This window comes from Microcaecilia unicolor, chromosome 12, assembly GCF_901765095.1.
Source record: "Microcaecilia unicolor chromosome 12, aMicUni1.1, whole genome shotgun sequence".
Taxonomy (NCBI): domain Eukaryota; kingdom Metazoa; phylum Chordata; class Amphibia; order Gymnophiona; family Siphonopidae; genus Microcaecilia; species Microcaecilia unicolor.
Window position 1 is genome coordinate 14,911,156 of NC_044042.1, and position 23,345 is coordinate 14,934,500.

Below are 23,345 nucleotides of genomic sequence, written 5' to 3' on the forward strand. Positions count from 1 at the left end.
TAGAGGTGGGCTTTCATAACTGAGTGGGTTGGTGAGGTGAATTAGTGAGGTTAATCGGTTCTCATTGTAGGCTTTGTTGAAGAAGTATGTCTTCAGAGATTTGCGAAAGATAGTTGTTTCGTTGATTGTTTTCAGGTCTATAGGTAATGCGTTCCATAACTGCGTGCTCATGTAGATTTGGTGAATCTCAAATAGTAGCAACATTCCATCTAGAATCTCAAATAGGGAAAGGGAAATGGGACTTGATATACCACCTTTCTGTGGTTTTTGAAACTACATTCAAAGTGGTTTACATATATTCAGGTACTTATTTTGTACCAGGGGCAATGGAGGGTTAAGTGACTTGCCCAGAGTCACAAGGAACTGCAGTGGGAATCAAATCCAGTTCTCTAGAATCAGAGTCCGCTGCACTAACCACTAGGCTACTCCTCCACTAGCACCATTCCATGTAGAAGCCTGCCCTTGCAGATCAGCAATGCGGCCGCGCAGGCTTCTGTTTCTGTGAGTCTGACGTCCTGCACGTATATGCAGGACGTCAGACTCACAGAAACAGAAGCCTGCGCGGCCGCATTGCTGATCTGCAGGGGCAGGCTTCTACATGGAATGTTGCTAGTGGAATAGCAACATTCCATGTAGAATCTCAAATAGTAGCAACAGAATCTCAATAGTAGCAACGTTTCATCTAGAATCTCAAATAGGGAAAGGGAAATGGGGCTTGATATACCACCTTTCTGTGGTTTTTGAGGCTACATTCAAAAGCAATTTACTTGGAGGGGCATAATTGAGTGGGGCGCCCAAGTTTTCCTGGGGACATCCTCGCAGGACGGCTCCATGAAGGGGCGCGGGAAACCCGTATTATCGAAACAAGATGGGCGTCCATCTTTCGTTTCGATAATACAGTCGGGGACGCCCAAATCTCAACATTTAGGTCAACCTTAGAGATGGTCGTCCTTAGACTCTGGAATTCGTTGCCGGAGAACGTGGTACGGGCGGTTAGCTTGACGGAGTTTAAAAAGGGGTTAGATAGATTCCTAAAGGACAAGTCCATAGACCGCTATTAAATGGACTTGGAAAAATTCCGCATTTTTAGGTATAACTTGTCTGGAATGTTTTTACGTTTGGGGAGCGTGCCAGGTGCCCTTGACCTGGATTGGCCACTGTCGGTGACAGGATGCTGGGCTAGATGGACCTTTGGTCTTTCCCAGTATGGCACTACTTATGTACTTATGTACTTATAGAGATGGTCGTCCCCAGTTTTCGGCAATAATGGAAATCGAGGACGTCCATCTCAGAAACGACCAAATCCAAGCCATTGGGAGGAGCCAGCATTCATAGTGCACTGGTCCCCCTGACATGCCAGGACACCAACCGGGCACCCTAGGGGGCACTGCAGTGGACTTCAGAAATTGCTCCCAGGTGTGTAGCTCCCTTACCTTGGGTGCTGAGCCCCCCAAACCCCCCACAAAAACCCACTCCCCACAACTGTACACCAGTACCATAGCCCTAAGGGGTGAAGGGGGGCACCTACATGTGGGTACAGTGGGTTTCTGGTGTGTTTTGAAGGGCTCAAATTTACTACCACAAGTGTAACAGGTAGGGGGAATGGGCCTGGGTCCATCTGCCTGAAGTGCACTGCCCCCGCTAAAACTGCCCCAGGGACCTGCATACTGCTGTCATGGAGCTGGGTATGACATTTGAGGATGGCATAGAGACTGGAAAAAAAATTTTAAGATTTTATTTTAGGGTGGGAGAGGGTTGGTGACCACTGGGAGAGTAAGGAGAGGTCATCCCCGATTCCCTCCGGTGGTCATCTGGTCAGTTCGGGCACCTTTTTGAGGCTTGGTCGCAAGAAGAAATGGACCAAGTAAAGTCGCCCAAGTGTTCGTCAGGGACGCCCTTCTTTTTTCCATTATCGGCTGAGGACGCCCATCTATTAAGCACACCCCAGTCCCGCCTTCACTACGCTGCCGACATGCCCCCGTGAACTTTGGTCGTCCCTGTGACGGAAAGCAGTTGAGTGCGCCCAAAATCGGCTTTCGATTATGCCGATTTGGGCGACCCTGAGAGAAGGACGCCCATCTCCCGATTTGTGTCTGAAGATGGGCGCCCTTCTCTTTCGAAAATAAGCCTGCTAGTAAACAAGGAGCTGCAGTGGGAATCAAACCCAGTTCCCCAGGATCAACATCCACTGCACTAACCACTAGGCTACTCTTCCACTAGGAACATTCTATCTAGAATCTCAAATAGTAGCAACAGAATCTCAAATAATAGCAACATTCCATGTAGAATCTCAAATAGTAACAACATTCCATGTTCCACTATACTAACCACTAGGCTACTCCTCCACATATAAAGTTAAAGAACTATTAGCACACACTTTAGCCTGCATTTTGATAGGATTTTTGTGCGATGATCTTGATTGCTGAGTTTAATTATAAAAATCTTTGGAGGGTTGCAGACCAATGGCCAATGCTTAAAAATGTAACAATGGTGCTAGAGGCGAGCAGCGCCTGACTAGCGCTGGCGTTAGTGAGCACAGAATGCTCAGAGGGCTCTAGGGCGGGAGACAACATACGCGCCAAAGATTAGCTCAAATAGCATGCAAATGTAGTCAAACGGATAATAGGGAGGTCATTTCCTACTCCCTCCCGATGCTCAGAGAACAGTGTTCAACCAGTGGGGTAGCCAGGGGGGATGCCAGGGGAGCAGCCGCTCCCCCAAACGGAGTTCTGCCAGCTCCGACACCTATGTTTCTCTCAATGTGTTGCATTGAAAGTGTGTGCCAGCACCGGCGGAAGTCTGCTCTCGCTCCCCCCGTGCCGTCAACCTGGCTCCGCTTCTGCGTACAACACAAAGCCGCCCTTATAACTGAAAACCTAATGCCAGCTCAGAGCACACATTAAGGTGTTTGAAGAGAGGATTTCTCACGATTCTCTCTTTAAAATCTATGTTTTTATTTAATTTGGAAGCAGAAGGAAGCCTTTGCAAGCCCCTAATGTAGAGAGATGAATGTGTGCAAGTCAGGGCAAACCTGAAAGTGAAAGCACACACTGGTGCCAGTTTCCTTCATTTAAATATAAGCCTTCCAAGTAAATAAAAATAGAAAAGCTTATATTTAAAGGTGCAGAAAACAGGCTCTTACGGATGCTTCTCCTTTGGGTTTGCCTGGCACATGGGCACAAGAGCTGAGCTAATTGCAAAATGCTTCTGAACATGTGCCAAGCATGTGCCCCCTTACTTTTGCTTTTACAGTATGCATATAATTTGAATACCATTTCGTTTGAGAAAGGGATCTGGGAGTCATCGTGGATAGGACGTTGAAATCTTCAGCTCAATGTGCTGCGGCGGCTAAGAAGGCGAACAGAATGTTGAGTATTATTAGAAAAGGGATGGAAAACAAGCATGAGGATGTTATAATGCCGTTATATCGCTCCATGGTGTGACCGCACCTGGAGTATTGTGTTCAGTTCTGGTTGCCACATCTCAAAAAAAATATAAAGGAATTGGAGAAGGTGCAGAGAAGGGCAACGAAAATGATAAAAGGGATGGGACGACTGCCTTATGAGGAGAGGTTAAGAAGGCTAGGACTCTTTAGCCTGGAGAAAAGGCGGCTGAGGGGTGATATGATAGAGGTGTACAAAATAATGAGTGGCGTACAGCGGACAGATGTGAAGCGTTTGTTTACACTTTCTAACAATAATAGAACCAGGGGACACAAGATGAAATTAGAATGTGGTAGGTTTAAAACAAATCGGAGAAAGATTTTCTTTACTCAGCGCTTAGTTAGACTCTGGAACTCATTGCCGGAGAAGGTAGTGACGGCAGCTGGCCTTGCTGAGTTTAAAGGGGGTCTGGACAGATTCCTGAAGGAAAAGTCCATTGATCGTTATTAAATTTGGGGTTTTTGCCAGGTTCGTGGGGCCTGGATTGGCCGCTGTCTTTTCCCAGCGTGGCGGTGCTTATGTACTTATTGGCAAGCTGGTTTTCTGCGCTGTTCCGGCAGCGTGCGTTCTGCCCTGTTGGCTTTTATCACAGAAGTTCTGAGCATTGGTCCACAAAAGCCTGAAAGTTAAGCGAGAGGGGAGGTAAGGCTAAAGATTTGACTGGGGTGGCTACTGCTCTTGCATCAGCTCTGAATGCTAATTCTCCACATGCCCCTAAACACAGCTGAATGATACAAATACAAGCAAAAACAAAAGCCTTACACATTCATTCACAGGCAATTGAGACATTATGAAAAAAGTAAAAGTAAATATATAAATAAGGCAGAAATTGAGCTGGTGTGAGATTTCTTGACCAAGTGCCACAAGCAATTATTAGAAAGTCAGAGAGTGTCTCTCAGAGAAGTGAAAAAAACAACTTTCTGAAGCTTGCAGATAAGACAGGACCTGAACCTACAGAAAAATGCTTAAAGAATACTCAATATCCTATAAAAAGTATTAGGATCTGGACTTTTTGGTGAGCAGAACCAACTGCATTCAGAATGATTTTACTACACAAAACTGGCCCAAAATTCAGCAGATGTGTCTCAAAGTTAGCTCAGAAGCTGAACATCTCACTTTTAAAGGCTTTATTTAGGGTGGGAAGATTCCCCTCCCTTTACAGGCATTTCAGCATCCGCTGTTTCACTTCAATGCATCTCCAGCCTTGACCCATTCACAAATCAAGAGCAGGATTAATTACAACTTTACAAGCCAGCTCTCGCTACTAATAGAAGCGGAGAATTAACATCATTTACAAGGGCTGAAGCTCCCGGAGGGAAAATCGCTCAAGACCAGCGGCAAAATCCCAGCTCAGCCTGTGCAGGAAACAAGCCAGCGTCTCCCCCTGCTGTCAGCAGCCTGCAGTCTCTGTGTGCCTCCTTAACAAGCTGATCTCACTTAGCAAATCCTGCAGCCAGGGTCCGCTTGAAATGCTGAAAACCCACTCGTCGTCCATGCATCAAAATGCACTTAAGTGTATTTCTAACACCAAGCATGAACTAAACCAAAAAACGTGTCAAACTGTCCTTCAGCACCTGGTCTTCTTGCACAATGGAGAACTGGGTCTGGGCAATCGTATGGGTATAAAGTAACCTAGTAGTTAGTGTACGACACTCTATCTATCTATCTATCGCCCATCCAGTCTGCACAATTTTTGCTCAGGGTCTCAAAAATATATCCCAGGGGGCTGCCAGCCCTGGAGTCCTCCTGTCTGCTCTACCATACCACGCCTTGTCCAACTCAGAGATTGCCCTCTTCCCTGCCTGGTGTATCCACAGCCACCCTCCCTCCCTGGCTGCACCTGATCTGCTCCCAAGAATCTGCCAGCTCTGAAGATGAATGAATGCCCAGATTCTAGCGTGAAGAGGCAGCTACACAGATACAGCTTCCTTGCCCAGCAGTATTGCTACATTTCTGAGGCACCTGACAGCTCCCGGGGCTTTGATAAACAACGAGGGATTACAAGTAACACCAAGCGGTAGGCTGCAGAACAGGTGGTTACATTACCTGGCTGAGTGATACTTAAGGTCTTGTCAGCCTGAAGAAGCAGGAACTCCCTGCAAGATTCACGCTCCAGGCTGGGGATCCTCTTCCGGCAGAGGTCTGTGACAATTTGAACTGCTTTTTGACACAAGTTTGCATTGTCCTCCTTGGCAGTATTCATTTCCCAAACTGCATCCTTCAGTCTCGTTTAACTGGCTTTCTAACACTTTTAAAAAAATATATATATATATACATATAAATCTCTGCTACAAAAAAATGTGTTTCTAAGTAGATATGTAGGTAGGGGAGAAAAAAAAAATTATTCCACTAGGACACAGCTCAGCTGCTCTCTGAAGCCGCCCATTAGAACTTCGGCTATTTAAACCTTCATTAGACTTAGGCGCTGACTGCCCAAGACTAAACTTGCACAGCCCAGGGCTTCCACATCCCAGCTGGTGCCTTCTGATGGTCTCCCTGCCTCTCAGATCAGCTGTTCATTGCCAAGGCGGGGCTGCAGACAAAGGACCCTCCTACCACATTTAATTCCATTCTCTAATGCTAAATCTTAAAGCTGCCTGCTGCAACAAAGCTGAGTCAGTGCTTAACCCCCTCCATTGCTGTCTTTCAGGATTTAACGAAAAGGAGGAAGGGGGGAGGGGAAGGTTGTAACCCAGCTCACCTACCTCATCTTCAATTTGGCAGTGTTTCATGTACAAACCAGTCACTTTCTAGACTGAATGCGGTGGGTGTAATGGGCAATTGGATGGTACTGGAAGGGGCTTTTCATCTGTGGTGGTTAACTGGCTAGTGCGGAAGCAAAATACTGTGATATCCAGTCCCATGCCTGAGCTGTTCCAAATGCAACTGTGAAAGCTACAGTATCCATCTGCAGAAGTTAATCACACTGAAGCCATTCCACAGATATTTATTATTATTTATTACATTTGTATCCCACACTTTCCCACTCAAAGCAGGCTCGATGCGGCTTACATAGTAACATATATAGTAGATGATGGCAGAAAAAGACCTGCCCAACAAGATAACTCATATGTGCTACTTTTTGTGTATACCCTACTTTGATTTGTACCTGTCCTCTTCAGGGCACAGACCGTATAAGTCTGCCCAGCACTATCCCCGCCTCCCAACCACCAGCCCCGCCTCCTAACCACCGGCTCTGGCACAGACCGTATAAGTCTGCCCAGCACTATCCCCACCTCCCAACCACAAGCCCCGCCTCCTAACCACCAGCTCTGGCACAGACTGTATAAGTCTGCCCAGCACTATCCCCGCCTCCCAACCACCAGCCCCGCCTCCTAACCACCGGCTCTGGCACAGACCGTATAAGTCTGCCCAGCACTATCCCTGCCTCCCAACCACCAGTCCCGCCTCCCACCACCGGCTCTGGCACAGACCGTATAAGTCTGCCCAGCACTATCCCCGCCTCCCAACCACCAGCCCCGCCTCCTAACCACCGGCTCTGGCACAGACCGTATAAGTCTGCCCAGCACTATCCCTGCCTCCCAACCACCAGTCCCGCCTCCCACCACCGGCTCTGGCACAGACCGTATAAGTCTGCCCAGCACTATCCCCGCCTCCCAACCACAAGCCCCGCCTCCTAACCACCAGCTCTGGCACAGACCTTATAAGTCTGCCCAGCACTATCTCCGCCTCCCAACCATCAGTCCCGCTTCCCACTACCGGCTCTGGCACAGACCGTATAAGTCTGCCCAGCACTATCCCCGCCTCCCAACCACCAGCCCTGCCTCCCGATCTTGACTAAGCTCCTGAGGATCCATTCCTTCTGCACAGGATTCCTTTATGTTTATCCCACGCATGTTTGAATTCCGTTACCGTTTTCATTTCCACCACCTTCCGCGGGAGGGCATTCCAAGCATCCACTACTCTCTCCGTGAAAAAATACTTCCTGACATTTTTCTTGAGTCTGCCCCCCTTCAATCTCATTTCATGTCCTCTTGTTCTACCACCTTCCCATCTCCGGAAAAGGTTCGTTTGCGGATTAATACCTTTCAAATATTTGAACGTCTGCATCATATCACCCCTGTTTCTCCTTTCCTCCAGAGTATACATGTTTAGTTCAGAAAGTCTATCCTCAATGGGAAGAACAATATAACAATATAATATATCAAATATAACAGCAATAAAAGAGAGAAGTAGGTAAAGATAGTGGGATCCCTTTGGAAAAGGAGGAGTTAGTGGTTACTGAGGATGGGCAGACTGGATGGGCCACTTGGCCCTTATCTGCCGTCATGTTTCTATGTTCCTAGTCATCTAGCGATCCAACTGATTCTTTGGCTGGTTTCTTGCTTTTAATATAACTAAAAAAGTTTCTACCGTGTGTTTTTGCCTCCAGTGCAAAACACAATCCTCTTTTCAAAGTCTCTCTTTGCCTTCCTTATCAGTGCTTTGCATTTGACTTGCCATTCCTTATGCATGTAAAAATTACTCATGTATATGGCAAATTACTTCTACTGTAAACCTAATAAAGCCTGGAATTAAATAAAAGCGCCTGTCCTCTAAAAAGAGTTGTGAGGTGGTAGTTGTAATAAGGGTCAGAATGGGGTACCTGGCTGCCTACCTACCGGCACATTATACAGCAGGAGAGGGGAGAGAAACATTCTTATTAGAACAAATGATATTTGTGTGGTTAGAGCTGAAAAAACTGTGACCAGACAGTTTACCTGTGAAACTATAACTATGATGAGTATGCCATGGTTCTTGGGTGATTAACACAGACATTTCTGCAACTTAGGCATAAGAATAGTCATACTGGGTCAGACCAATGGTCCATCTAGCCCAGTATCCTGCTTCCAACAGTGGCCAATCCAAGTCACAAATACCTGGTATTCCAAGTAGAACTCTAAAGAACAGCAAGATTCTGGAATCCTAAAGAGTAAAAAGATTCCATGCAGACTCTCAAAAAGTAGCAACATTGTACCTGCAGAAACCCAAATAGTAGCAACATTCTAGAATCCCAAAGAGTTAACAAGATTCCAGGATCTCAAAGAGTAGTAAGATTCCATGCTACCAATCCCAGGGCAAGCGGTGGCTTCCCCCATGTTCTTCTCAATAACAGACCTATGGACTTTTCCTCCAGGAATTTCTCCAAACTTTTTTTAAACCCAGATATGCTAACCGCTGTTACCACAGAGTGAGTGGCAGAGGAGGAATGCCCACGCCAACTGGTAGCACAATGGAAACTGATTTTAAACTATGCTGGAGAGGCAGAGCTGGTGTTAAATATGATGGAGGCCAGAGTAAAAACTTAAGAAGGGAGGCCCCAAATCCAGTCAACATGCTGTATCTCCTTCAGTTTCATGTAGGCCTGGGTCCTAAATTAACACGTAAATTATGCACAATGCTTGCAAAACTACTGTATTTGTGAAACAATAATTTAGCTTGGGCACCTCTTTAGTATTGAGCTTGAAAATGTATGTGACTCTCTGCTCTCCCTCCCTGGAGTAAACTTGAGCCTTCTAGGTATGCTGAAAAGTGGAGCTGCTTTACCATTATAAAGCAGCCGTGCCATTTCCCATCCAAAATGAAACAAAAAGCAATGAAGAGGGTAATATTCAGCTGGCTAGCTCAGCATTTCTTTAAACACTGGCCGCTGACAACTGAATTAGATCTGGATATACAGCACTGGCATCTCTCCAGAAAGCAGCACTGATTATGTGGTTCTGAGGCATTCAGCAGTAGTACACTGATAGCTACTTGGTTAAGCAGGGCCAGTCTTAGCAGGGGCAACAGGGGCCTCGAGTGCCTAGGTGCCCTGCATCTCTGGCACATAAGTATTGCCATACTGGGAAAGACCAAAGGTCCATCGAGCCCAGCATCCTGTTTCCAACAGTGGCCAATCCAGGTCACAGATACCCGGCAAGATCCCAAAAATGTACAATGTATATCTGTCCTCCTGTCTCAGAACACCTCCCTGCTCTGTAATGTCAAACCATATTTTAGTAGAGAGAATCAGACAGCGGTGGCGATTATTCATATCCTGTCAGCTGCCGAGCCCAGAGCCTCCTCCCTGCTGCATTCCGCCCCCTTTTGATGTCACTTCCTGCTTCTGCAAGGATGGGATGCAGCAGCGTGGAGCTCTGGGCTCGGCAGCTGACGGGATATGAAAATTGCTGCCACTGTCTGCTGCTCTCTACCGAAAAGTGGTGGATGCACATCAAGGTATGGGGTGAGATGGGGTTCCGAGAGCTCTAAACCTCCTTTTAAGCTGATAAATTATGGCTTATGGTGGCGGGCAGGTGGGGACGGAGGGGGGGGGGGCACTGAACTGGTCTGCACAGGGCCCTGCAATTTCTAAGACCGGCTCTGTGGTTAACTTAGGAAGGACAAGCTATTTTGGTTTTTGAGTGGCGGGAACCAGGGAAGCCTGCTTCAAATCCTGATCCCTGCGTGTCACAACCCTCCATTGCCTCAGGATTGTGAGCCCTCTGGAGACAGTTACCTGATTGTAACTCTACTTAAGCTACTACGGAAAAGGTGAGTGCAAAATCCAAATAAATAAATAAATACCTAGAAATCATAGCTGTTAATTTAAATTTGAGAGTAGCCTGTATTAGAATATATATACAGTGCTGGAATTATAATTATGCAATAAGGAGACCTTTTACAGAGAGCTTACCGTGCACCAATTCAGAACTACTGCAGGAGCCCAGCATTAGTTTCCACCCGCAGCACGTGAGATTTCCAGCACTACAAAAACATTTTGTATTTTTGTAGCACTGGGGCTTCCCTGGTAGTAATTGGGCAGTGCCACTGGTTCACTGCAGGAGCCCTTACCATCACCTAAATGGCAGTAAGGACTCCCCCAGAAATGGTAATGTGCCAATCCCTGTGATTTGAATAGGGCCATTTCCTTTTTTAAAAACCCAGCTTTTTACCCCTACAGTATATCAAACAAAATAAAACATGGAAAAGAAAATAAGATGATACCTTTTTTATTGGACATAACTTAATACATTTCTTGATTAGCTTTCGAAGGTTGCCCTTCTTCGTCAGATCGGAAATAAGCAAATGTGCTAGCTGACAGTGTATATAAGTGAAAACTTATTTCCAATCTGACGAAGAAGGGCAACCTTCGAAAGCTAATCAAGAAATGTATTAAGTTATGTCCAATAAAAAAGGTATCATCTTATTTTCTTTTCCATGTTTTATTTTGTTTGATTTCTATTGATAACCTTAAGAGTGGACTAACACGGCTACCACACTTCTCTACCCCTACAGTAAAAAGGGGCCTCGGCACACATCAAAAACACTCACTACTGCCACCACACGCCCCCTTTTACTGCAGCTTGGAAAAAGGGGCCCTAAATTTGCTATTATATAACATAAAGTATAAGAAATTAAAAGAATGAACTAGACAAGTGCTTTTGCTTTGAAGGCTATCTATTGAATCTGATAATGGGCCCAAATGCAAGCAGAGTCTGCTATATAGGGAAAGGGAAATGGGACTTGATATACCACCTTTACTGTGGTTACAATCAAGGTGGTTTTCATATTGTAGTTAGGTACTTTTCTTGTACCTGGGGTGATGGAAGGTTAAGTGACACTGACACCCAGAGTCATAAGGAGCTGCAGTGGGAATTGAACCCAGTTCCCCAGGATCAAAGTCTGCTGCATTAACCACTAGGCTACTCCTTTCCATCTAGAATTTCAAATAGCAGCAACATTCCATGTAGAATCTCAAATAGTAGCAACAGAATCTCAACATTCCATGTAGAATCACACATAGGGAAAGGGAAATAGGACTTGATATACCACCTTTCTGTGGTTTTTGCAACTACATTCAAAGTGGTTTACATAGTATATACAGGATGTGTAGCTGGGGCAATGGAGGGTTAAGTGACTTGCCCAGGGTCACAAGGAGCTGCAATGGGAATCAAACCCAGTTCCCCAGGATCAAAGTCTGCTGCACTAACCACTAGGCTGCTCCTCCACTAGCAACATTCCATGTAGAACCTTCAAATAGTAGCAACATTCCAGAATCTCAAATAGTAGCAACAGCAACATTCCACGTAGAATCTCAAATAGTAGCAACATTCCAGAATCTCAAATAGTAGCAACATTCCATGTAGAATCTAAAAAGAATGTCAAATAATAGCAACATTCCGTAGAATCTCTAATAGGAAAAGGGAAATAGGACTTGATAAACCACCTTTCTGTGGTTTTTGCAACTACATTCAAAGTGGTTTACATAGTATACACAGGATGTGTAGGTGGGACAATGGAGGGTTAAGTGACTAGCGCAAAGTCACAAGGAGCTGCAATGGGAATTGAATCCAGTTCCCCAAGATCAAAGTCCACTACACTAACCACTCCTCCACTTCCTGTTTGGTCATCCTTAAGATCATCATGTATGATCATCACATCCAAGTCCAGTCTGCAGGACATTTGATTCCTTACACACAGCTGATCTTCATGCTTTCTGTAAAACTTGGATCCTTTCTTCCCTAAAACAAGACAAATGAAACAGAAGACCAAAAAAAGAGTTTTACTATCTTTTCTTCTTCATTCTCTAACAAATAATGATTCCAGGACCAAACTTAACTCCCACAGTGACCACCCACCATCATGTAATTCCATGCTGAATGGGATTGCCTGACTCAGCTTACATCCACGTCGCTCTCTGTTCAAAAGGGAACTGGCATACACGGGGATGTAGTTTGAATAAATACATATGTATTACTTTAAGAGAGTATTCCCCCAAAGACTTGCTTTTTATACATATAAGGCTGGTGACTAAACTAATGGAAATGCTTCTAAAACAGTGGTTAGTGAGGTATCCAGAATCCAATGGATTGCAGAACCCGAAGCTGCAGACTTTACTTTGATTGGGTAACCAGACAGTTGGATCAAGGGAGAATGTTGGATGTGGTAGAGTTTAGCAAAGTCTTTGATACGGTTGTACATAGGCGACTTATAAATAAACTGAGTGCCCTTGGTATAGTCTCTAAAGTGACTGACTGGATTAGAAACTGGTTGAGTGGAAGGCAAAAAAAGGACTATGAGGGAAAGCATGCCACCAGTGGTGTGCCATAGGGTTTGGCTCTTTTTTTAAAACTTTTGAAAGGAATACTTTTTTTTTTGTTACATTTGTACCCCACGCTTTCCCACTCATGGCAGGCTCAATGTGGCTTACATGGGGCAATGGAGGGTTAAGTGACTTGCCCAGAGTCATAAGGAGCTGCCTGTGCCTGAAGTGGGAATTGAACTCAGTTTCCCAGGACCAAAGTCCACCACCCTAACCACTAGGCCACTCCTCCACTCCAGAAGGTTTGCCTCTTTGTGTATGATACCAAAATATCCAATACAGTAGATACCCCTGATGGTGTGGATAACATAAGGAGTGATTCAAAAGCAGGGTCATGCATTGCAGGCTGCAAAAACCCAAGGGACAGGTACAGTACAGGGGGTGAAGTACTGTGTACGAAGGAAGAGCGGGACTCGGATGAGATCATACATGATGATCTTAAGGATGGCCAAAGAGGTAGAAAAGGTGAGGGTGAAAGCTGGAAGGATCCTTTCATGCATAGGGAGGGGGTAATGCCTCTCATTTAGAGTACTGCTTACAGTTCTGGATATCACACCTTCAAATAGATATAAGCAGGATGGAGTTGGTCCAGAAGTGGCTACTAAAATGGTTAGTGGTCCCCATCGTGAAGCATAAAGGTGCATACTTTGGGAGAAAGGTGGGAGAGGAGAGAAATGATAGAGACATTTAAATACTTATGCGGCACAAATGCACAGGAAGTGAGTCTGTTTCAATTGAAAGGAGGGTCTGGAATGAAGGGGCATAGGATGAAGGAGACAGGGGACAGACTCAGGCATAATCGAAGGAAACACTTCTTTCCGGAAAGTGGTGGATGCATCTGTATCTGATTTCAAGAAAGCTTGTGACCAGCAGGTAGGATCTGTAAGGGGGGGAGGGGGATAGTAGTTGGTATGGATGGACAAACTGGCTAGGCCATATAAGTTTCTATGCTTCACCAGCAATGGGACAAGGCCAGAACTGACTTATTCTACTTTTGACATGAGCAGGCTGCTCATCCCCCATTGCTAGGCTCCATAATATGGACATGCCGAGTCTAGAGACCTTTACCAGGACGATCCCATAGAGTGACAATCTGCTTAGGAAATGTAACTCCCTGTCCGATACATTGGTTAGAGCAGTGGTTCCCAAACTTGGTCCTGGAGGCACCCCAGCCACTCGAGTTGTCAGGATATCCACATGAATAGTCATGAGAGAGATCTGCATGCAGTGGAGGCAGTGCATGCAAATCTCTCTCATGAATATTCATTATGGATATCCTAAAACGTTGACTGGCTGGGGTGCCTCCAGGATCAGGATTGGGAACCGCCGGGTTAGAGCAATGCTGTACCATGATCTGTGCGAGCAGTGCACCCACATAAACACAAATATGGAGGGTGCAAAACGTTTTCCCATACCACTGTGTCCTCATTGGTGGTAGCAGGGTAGGGAGCACCCAGTGGGCAAATCACACAGGGCACAGCCATAGCTTGGTGCAGAGGGCTGAGAACCAGGGAATCCAGGGTTCAAATCCCACTGGTGCTCCCTGCAACTCCAGGCAAGTTATTTAGTCTCAGGTACAAACTGAGGTTAGATATTCAGCTGGTGGTCGTCAGTGTGTGTGTTTTTTTTGGCCACCACAATGCCAGGCCATGTCTGAACTCCAGCATTGAACATCTGGGTTTATGTGTCTGGCAATTTCGGACCTGGTTAAGGGGCCCTTTTAATATGCCACAGCAGGGCTATCGTGGCAATGGTGTGTGGCTAATACAGGAGCCCAGTGGTAGTGCTGGTGTATGCCACGTGCCATTTCCGGTGTTCAAAAAATACTTAAAATATTTTAGCAATGGGGCAGTATCCGGCAGTAATCGGGCAGCCCAGTGCACTGCCCAGTTACCACCAGGTTACTGTGGTATTATTTATTTATTACATTTGTATCCCGCGCTTTCCCGCTCATCATAGGCTCAATGCGGCTTACATGGTAACAAGAGAATACAATCAATAGTATCAGGAGGTATGTGATAGGACAAATAAACAAGGAGCAAATGGGATAAAAGAGGAATGAGAGAAAGGATAGGGATAGGTAAGGACGTAGAGCGATAAAGGAGAAGTTGAGGAAGAGCATGGAGGGTAAGAACGTTGGTAGGAGACAGTGGCGTTCCTAGGGGCGCTGACACCCGGGGCGGATCGCCAATGCACCCCGCCCCCCTCGGAACAGCGCGACCCACCCCGGCAAAATAACCCCCCGGGTGCAGCGCGACCCCCCCCCCCGGCGGAAGAAGCCCCCCCCCTGGGTGCACGCCGCTGGGGGGGTGCCTCGCGCCTGTCGGCTCTTCGTTTCCATGCTCCCTCTGCCCCGGAACAGGAAGTAACCTGTTCCGGGGCAGAGGGAGCATGAAAACAAAGAGCTGACAGGCGTGCACCCGGGGTGGACCGCCCCCACCGCCCCCCCCCCTTGGTACGCCACTGGTAGGAGATAATATCTAAGTCATTGTTATTAATGATTAGATGAACAGTTAAGTAGATGAGTTGCTTATGGTTGCTTATGGTAGGTCAAGTCGTTCGGGTAGACCTGTTTGAATAGATGGGTTTTCAATAGTTTCCTAAAGGGAAGATATTCACTAATTGACCGAATGTATCTGGGCAGAGCATTCCAGAGTTGGGATCCCAGGTAGGGGAAGTTAGATGCATGGTAGGTTTTGTATTTTAGTCCTTTGCAATTGGGAAGGTGCAGGTAGCCCTTACCGCCTCCTGAACTGGAAGCAGTAAGGGATTCCCCCAGGAAATGAGTAAAAGAGGGCCTCGACGCAAGGGTTTGCCATGTGCTGATGCCACCACCACAAGACCCCTTTTACCACTGCTTGGTTAAAGGGGCCCTAAGCGTGATTTGTCAGGTTAACTTAGGTAGTTAAGTGCTGAATATTGACACTCAGGGGCCCCTTTTACTAAGGCACAAAGGCGCCTAAATGCGTCCAACATGTGTCAGTTTGGACCTACCGCCCAGCTACCGCATGCCCTGGGCGGTAATTCCATTTTTTGCGCGCGTCTGACATGCGTGACAGAAAATATTTATTTACTTTCTACCACGTGGCGCTAACCGGGCGGTAATCGGCAGCGTATGCGTGCCGACCATTATTGCCCAGTTAACATGTGAGCCCTTACCACTAAGTCAATGGGCGGCGATAAGGTCTCATGCCCAAAATGGATGTGCGCCAGTTTTTCTTTTGGCGCACATCCATTTTTTGCCCCCCCCCCCAAAAGGTCTTTTTTGCAGGCGCGCTGAAAAATGGACCTGTGCACGTCCAATACATGCGCCTACAACAACGTGGGCCATTTTTCAATGCGCCTTAGTAAAAAGACCTCTTAACCACCTAAGTACCAACTCCGCCCACGGACTGCCCACAAAATAGCCAGTTTTCACTTTGCCAACTGGTGCCGATATTTTCAGCTGCACTAACTGGATTAAGTACCGCTGAATCAGTGGCGTACCAAGGGGGGGTCCGCCCCAGGTGCACACCGCTGGGGGGTGCCGCACGCTTGTCTGCTCCATTCGTTCTGTGCTCCCTCTGCCCCAGAACAGGTTACTTCCTGTTCCTGGGCAGAGGGAGCATGGAACGAGCAAAGCAGACAGGCGCGCGGCACCCCCCCCCCTCCCCTAGCAGGTAAAAATTCACCCGGGGGGGTTCCTTTCGCCAGGGGGAGGTGGCCTTTCACCGGGGGTGGGGGGGTCGCGCTGGGTGTCCTTTCGCCGGGGGTGGGGGGGTCGCGCTGCATCCGGGGGGGGCGCATCAGTGATCCGCCCCAGGTGTCAGCCACCCTAGGAACGCCACTGCACTGAATACCTGCGGAGAGCCCTGCACAAGTGATTTAACTAGCCAGAAGCCTCTCCTGGCCGATCAAATCACTTTGAATATCAACCCCCCCTAGATTGTAAGCCCTCTGGGAACAAGAAATACCCAGTGTACCTGAATTTAACTCACCATGAGCTAAATCAAAAATCCCATCCTTTTTACAGTGCATCACCCATCAGTCAGTTTCATCTAAAAAGCTCTTGTTGCTTTGAAATCTGAGTTACCATGACAACATAAATTTATTGCCTTGCCTAATAGCAGTTGTATTATTTATGACAGATAATTATTTTTACAGTCTGATTTCCAGAGATATCATCGTGCGCTTTTAGTGAAATGTTAACGCTCATGGTGGCAGGCATTCCCATGAGATGACTGCCTGAGCAAATATTTTAAATGTCAAGCTGTAAAGCAGTGGTGTAGCTACGTGGGGCCACGGGGGCCTGGGCCCCCATAGATTTGGCCCTGGACCCCCCTTCTGCCGCCAACCCCCCGCCGCCGTCGCCTACCTTTGCTGGCGGGGGATCCCAACCGCCACCAGCCGAGGTCCTCTTCTTCATCCAGCACGAAGCCTTGCGCCAGAAGAAGAGGACCTCGGCTGGCAGGGGCTGGGGTCCCCTGCCAGCAAAGGTAGGTGACAGCGGGTTAGCGGCGGGAGGGGGGTCAAGAGGGTCATCGGCAGGGGGGTCAAAGTTGTTGTTGGTGGTGGTGGCGGCGGCAGCGGGGGGGGGGGGCTGGCAATGGCAGGGGGCGGTGGCACCAGGGGGGGCTAAAATGTGCCCCCTCACCTCAGGCTCTGGACCCCCCTCCCGCCGAAGTCTGGCTACACCCCTGCTGTAAAGTACAATCTTGTAAGAGCACCACAACAGCAACTGAACTAATGAACAGCACCAAAGGACACTGGCTATTCAAAGAAAACTGGACTTGGGTTTGAACCGGCCATATGCAATAGGCTTTCAATATCCTCCTTAAACTCCAAAGCCTCCCACCCTTGGTCATTCTATTTCAGATATACTGACTTAGAGCCCTGTTTACTAAGCTGGGCTGTACGCGCGCTAACATTTTTACAGCGCGCTAACGCCAGAGTTCCTATCAGTCTCATTTTTAGCGCACCTTAGGGCTCTTATTTTCTTGAAGACGTCGGGAAATACTACCTCAGCCTTGATCCTATGTTGATACTCTGCTATTATGACTGTAGGCCCCCCCAAGAGAAGGATTCAACACGTTCTAACTTGATTCTGACGCAGGCACTTGCCGAAATACGGGTCATGTCAGGTCTTATAATGAATCGACAAACAGAGAAGAACAAAAGACCCTCACACAGGTCAATGCAAGCAGGCAAACACAGCGAAGGTGACACCAAAGATGATGGAAAAACAAAAACGTCCAATGGACTCAAGGACGTCACATCAGAAGTTTTACTCAAGGTATGAAATGGACTCGACACAAATCGTGTTTCGGCCACAGAGGGTCCCTGTAACATGCAAGTATTTAACTTCTCAGCTCTCTACAACGTCTGAAAGCAATGTCCTAATCACAGATGTAACAAACACGGGAGCGCTAACTTCCAAAGTCGCAACAATGCACAGCAAAAACATCTTATAATGAGACTATGATTAAATTGCTTCACTCACAACTTTGGCTCCGTCTTGTTGTTTCATCTGAGGCCCCTCTACACTACAATTGCGCCACATTCATTTGTGTTGCTGCTTCCCTCTGATCTGCTTGTTTCACCCGCACTTCCCTTTCAGCGAGCGGTAAACCCAAGCACACCGCCGCTCCATAAAAGGACCCCTATATGAAGTCAGAAATGTGTATGAATAAATAGAATCTCAGCAAGGGTAAGAGTGAATATGCAGCTGGTGTTAGATTTTGTATGTGTGACTAGCAAGCAGGGCCGCCGAGAGGGGGGGGGCAGGAGGGACAAAATTCCCCGGGCCCGGGCCTCCAAAGGGGGCCCGGTGCCACAGTCCCCTCCACCTGCCCCCCTCCATCCACCACCAGGCTGGGCCCCCCCTGAATTCAAATCATAGCGCCTCACCTCGACCTCGCTCCGTGTGAAGGAAGCGCAGCAGCGGCAGTCTGCAGATCGCCTCACTTCGGGCCTTCCCTCCCTGTGTCCCGCCCTCGTCTGATGTAACTTGCGCGAGGGCGGGACATAGGGAGGAAAGGCCTGAAGGGAGGTGATCTGCAGATTGCCGCTGCTGCGCTTCTTTCACATGGAGCGAGGTCAAGGTAAGGCACTATGATTTGAATTCAGGGGGCCAGGCCCGGTGGTGGACGGGGGGAGGGGCACGACGACCTGGGGGGGGGCAGGACCCCGGGGGCGGCCTTGCCCCGAGCCCGGCCCAGTCTCTCGCCAGCCCTACTAGCAAGTTAGCTACTTCTTCCTTTAAAGGCCTCAGAGAAGAGCCAAGCTTTCACCTGTTTCCTGAAGTAGAGATTCACTTTGTGCTACTACCAAAAAGGCATAGCCTAAATCCAAATAAATAATAAATAAAAATGTCACTGTTAATTTGAGAATAACCTGAATTAGAATATATACAGTGCTGGGATTATATGGGCAAAATATTTTGAGTGCCCCCCAGAATTTGCTGAAATGGCCTCCAAATTGGTATCTCGTGGAACTTCTCTGTCCTTTCTCTTTCAGGCAACTTCCTCCTACGCTGACTTTGCTATTTTAGCCATGACAAAGCATTTACTCATTATGAACTCATCCAACATGTGCTATGGCTGTCAATTCACCTTAAAGAATCTACAGATAACAGGCGGCCGTCAACGGAGAAGACCACCAGGCACGATGCCCAAGCTTGTCTATTAAATCTCTGTGACGGACAGTCACGACAAGAAAATCATTAACACAAGTTGAAAGCCAAACGATGGGATTTTGCATAACAGATTTCGTATGAAGGTAACATTTCTTTTAGAAGAAGTCTAGTTCTCCAGCCTCAGAAGCAGCACAGTGGTGTGGGCAAGGATTTCTTCGCTTCTGAGCAATCGTTGCCCCTCCCTGGGATTCACCAGTCTGGGAGCAAACTGAGGGCACACCTTTCTCTTTCCTGTAGGTGCTCTTTGCCACCCGACTGGGGAAGTCAGTAGGCAAGTAGAGAATAACCAACAGACATGACAGATGTAAACAAATGGTTTCAGTCACTATTGACCCCACGAAATGATAATGATTAATAATCATGCATATTTTTCTATGTACTACTAGACATACATAACACTGTGCATATGCTCAGTTTCATTAAAATGAGCGTGCACAGCGACTGAAAACACAGCAGGGCGCCAGGCAATGTGAGACCAGCGCGGGACCCTCGCCAGCCAAGGTACTTTCGCAGTGGCGGTGGGGAAGAGGAAGCAGCGGCGAGAGGGGGAAGTGGCGGTGGGGGAGGCAGAAGCGGCGGCAGGAGGGCGGCGGTGGCAGGGGTGCGGAAGTGGCAGCAGGAGGGTAGCGGCAGGGAGTTGGGCCAAAATGTGCCCCCCCCCACCTTGGGCTCTGGCCCCCCCCTCCCGTCAAGGTCTGGCTACGCTGCTGTGTGGGATGTCCACGGTACTGCCCTTTTACCGCATGGTAGGCCCGTGTTAGGCCTTAGTAAAAATGCCCTTTAGATATTCCCAGCAAAGCAAAAAGCTTGAGCTATCCAGCCCTGTATCTGCTATCACAAGAGGAACGCGTCAACCTTATTTTAAGTAGAAATGACTCTGCTGAATATTACTCCCTGCTATGCTCTGTAAATTGTTACACATCGTCCAATGATGGAAACTAAATTCTAGGCTTCCAGAGGAAAATTATAGGAAATAGCGTCTACTGTAATCTTTATTTTCTTTCAAAATATTTGTTTTCGTTTTCTTTTTAATTCACTATCCAAAGAAGAGCATTGCTTATGGTAGATAAGGATTTACTTTGCAAGTGAAATTAGCTTAAGCTGGATAAAAAATAATAATAAAAATAAGCCTGAAATCATATTTTCACAGAGTTTGAATATTGTGTATGTTTTGTAAACGTGCTCACTTTTCAGCAGTACCTGTAAAAAAGAAAGCAACATGCGTGGTATTTTGATATTCCTTGGAAACTAACATATCAAATTGATATTTTTTTTATTTTCCAAATTTATAGCCTGCTATTTCCGAAGTGTCAATGCAGGTTACAACGGGAACATACAGAACAAAAATAATCAAGACGTAAAAAAAAAAAATCAAATTAAAATACAATAAAACTAAAGTCAGATATTCAGAATGTAAATTAAGGGGTCCTTTCACGAAGCGGTGGTAGGTTTACCGCCAATGTTGCTGTGCGCCAAATCGGACCTACCGCCGGGCTCACTCAGGAGGCCGGCGGTAGTTTTGGCTGCTGACACAGGGCAAATAAGGAGACTAGGCCAGGCCCGGGGCAAGGGCACCCCACCTCCGCCCCCTCGCCGCCCCTCCCCCAGCCGCTGCCACCCCCTGTCGCTCCCCCCACCACTGTCGCCCTCTGTCACTCCCCCCGCCGTAGCAGGACCCCGGTCTCACCTGCCTGCCTCCACGGCTCCGGGCCCCCTGCATTCAAAGTGGCAGTCGCAGATCTCCTCTCTTCTGGCCTTCCCTCCCTGTGTCCCGCCCTTGTCTGATGTAACTTCCGGTTTCTGCCAGGGCGGGACACAGGGAGGGAAGGCCAGAAAAGAGGAGATCTGCGACTGCTGCTTCGAATGCAGGGGGCCCGGAGCCTAGGAGGCAAGCAGGTGAGACCAGGGACTGCAGCGCCGGCGGCCTGACCCCGGCGCCGGGCCCCCCTTGGAGGCCCGGGGAATTTTGTCCCCCCTGCCCCCCCTCTTGGCGGCCCTGCAGGGGGCATACCCAATGGTAATCAGGCAGCATTGCGCACTGCCCAGTTACCGCCAAATGGCGGACCGCAGAGCACGCTGAAGCATCCCATGGTAAGTTTGCTATGTGCTACTGGCATGCTAAAAACTCAAATTTATTTTTGGGCGCGGGGGTGTGTCTGGGGGGTGGAGAGTGGGCATGTTCTGTGCTAATTGGTTGGTGTAGTTGGATTACTATGCGCTAACCGATTAGCGTGTGCTTAGCAGGTGAGCCCTTAACACTTACAGTAATGTGCTTGTCTGCTTTAATGGCCATGCACTAAATGCCCAAATTAGTGCATGGCCATTAACGCAAAAGAATTTCAGTCATTTTACCCCAGCGGCAAAAATGGCCTTAGCGCATGGGAATGACCCACGTAAGGGCACGCTAAGCAGTGGCAACCTTACCTCAGGCGACACTCTCTCCTTCCCTCCTCAACCCCCTTCCCCACATTTATTTGTAACATTAGTATCCCGCATTTCCCACATATTAGCAGGCTCAATGTGGCTTACAAAATTCCGTAATGGTGAACACCAAGTATGGTAGGTATTAACCAAATACAATTAGAAAAAGGGTCAGGTAAGGTAGGGGTAAATGGGTACAATAAGGGACAAGGAAATATGAAATAAAATGTAATTTATTTGTAATGTATAATTTATCTTATTCTTTCTTTTCCAAAATGTGGAAGTGACACCCACAGGCTGCCCTGCCACCGGCACCAGCCTCTTCTCCCTACTGCGTCCCGCCTCTTGATATAACTTCCTGTTTCCTCAGAGGCGGGACGCACAGCGAAGAGGCCTGGTGCCGCAGCACCACAGCAGGGCAGCCTATGGAAAGAAAAAATAATGTTAATGTGGAAAATAGGGTTGAGGAGGGAAGGGGGGAGATGCCAGACCAGGCACGGGCGAGGGAGAGGGGGTGGCAGCGGCACCTCATCCCTACCTCGGCCAGTAGATTACCTTGGACCGCCCCTGACTCTAAGGTAACTTTTTACCGCTGTTTGGTATAAAGGCCTCTATGATTGCCTTTACATGGACAGAAGGAAAGCAGGTTCCAAACAGTCATTCCACTTCCGTAAATTGTCTTTACAATTTATAGCTCAATCCATGAGGAATTAGTGAAGGAACACAGCTCATATATCTTGCCTGAAACGAGCGTCCTTACATTTTAGCAAAATATAACCAAAACGGCTAAGCATACACAGGGAACAAGTAATTCCACAGGGCCAGAATGTCATTTAGAAAATAGGATTCCTTAATTTCAAGTTAAAGCTCTAAATTTTTAACTCAGAATGAAAAGTCACCTTGGATTAATTTCCATAATCACAGTATACCCACAGCTTGCAAGATCGCCTGAGATGACAGCCTCGGATATTATTAAAGTGCTCATTCTCCAGAATTTATTTCTTGTGAATATGAAATTCAGAATCTTAATTATTTCCCTTGCTGAGTGCGTTAATTTATATGGCGTCTTTACCTGTAATTATCATTTAACATAAAAGGGAAAGAAAAATCACATTTTCCCAATACTGCCGCTATTAAATAAGGAAATAAAATAAGCTTTCACTTTCCATCATTCGTGTCATGAACTGCAGTATAAAAATTGGAACCATCCATTCCAGGGTTCAGTTTGGTGGGCTTGTGGCTTGACTTCCTACAGCAAGAAGCATCTCGCTTTTTGCTGAAGTATCGTAAAAACAGCTAGGAAAAAAACATGGATGGCGGTCAGCAAGAGTCTTTACAGTCCGGGATCTCTTTTATTGGCCTAATGCAGAGTCAAAGTAAATGAAATGACAGTATGGTCCATCTAATCCGCAAACGAATCTTTTCCGGAGATGGGAAGGCGGTAGAACGAGAGGACATGAAATGAGATTGAAGGGGGGCAGACTCAGGAAAGATGTCAGGAAGTATTTTTTCACGGAGAGGGTGGTGGACGCTTGGAATGCCCTCCCGCGGGAGGTGGTGGAGATGAAAACGGTAACGGAGTTCAAACATGCGTGGGATATGCATAAAGGAATCCTGTGCATAAGGAATGGATCCTCAGAAGTTTAGCTGAAATTGGGTGGCGGAGCAGTTGGGGGGAAGAGGGGGTGGTGGTTGGGAGGCGAGGATAGGGGAGGGCAGACTT

The 23,345-nt window shown here is 47.4% G+C and overlaps 1 protein-coding gene across 1 annotated transcript in view; it reads right to left on the minus strand.

Annotated features, from left to right (window-relative positions):
• SYT6 (synaptotagmin 6) overlaps positions 1 to 5,755 on the minus strand; it is a 242,379-nt gene extending 236,624 nt beyond the window's left edge. Inside the window, exon 1 of the mRNA XM_030220970.1 lies at positions 5,490 to 5,755. Coding sequence (XP_030076830.1) covers positions 5,490 to 5,646 — 157 coding nt within the window. The 5' untranslated portion in view covers positions 5,647 to 5,755. The remainder of the gene's footprint in view (positions 1 to 5,489) is intronic.
• Positions 5,756 to 23,345: the final 17,590 nt, after the last annotated feature.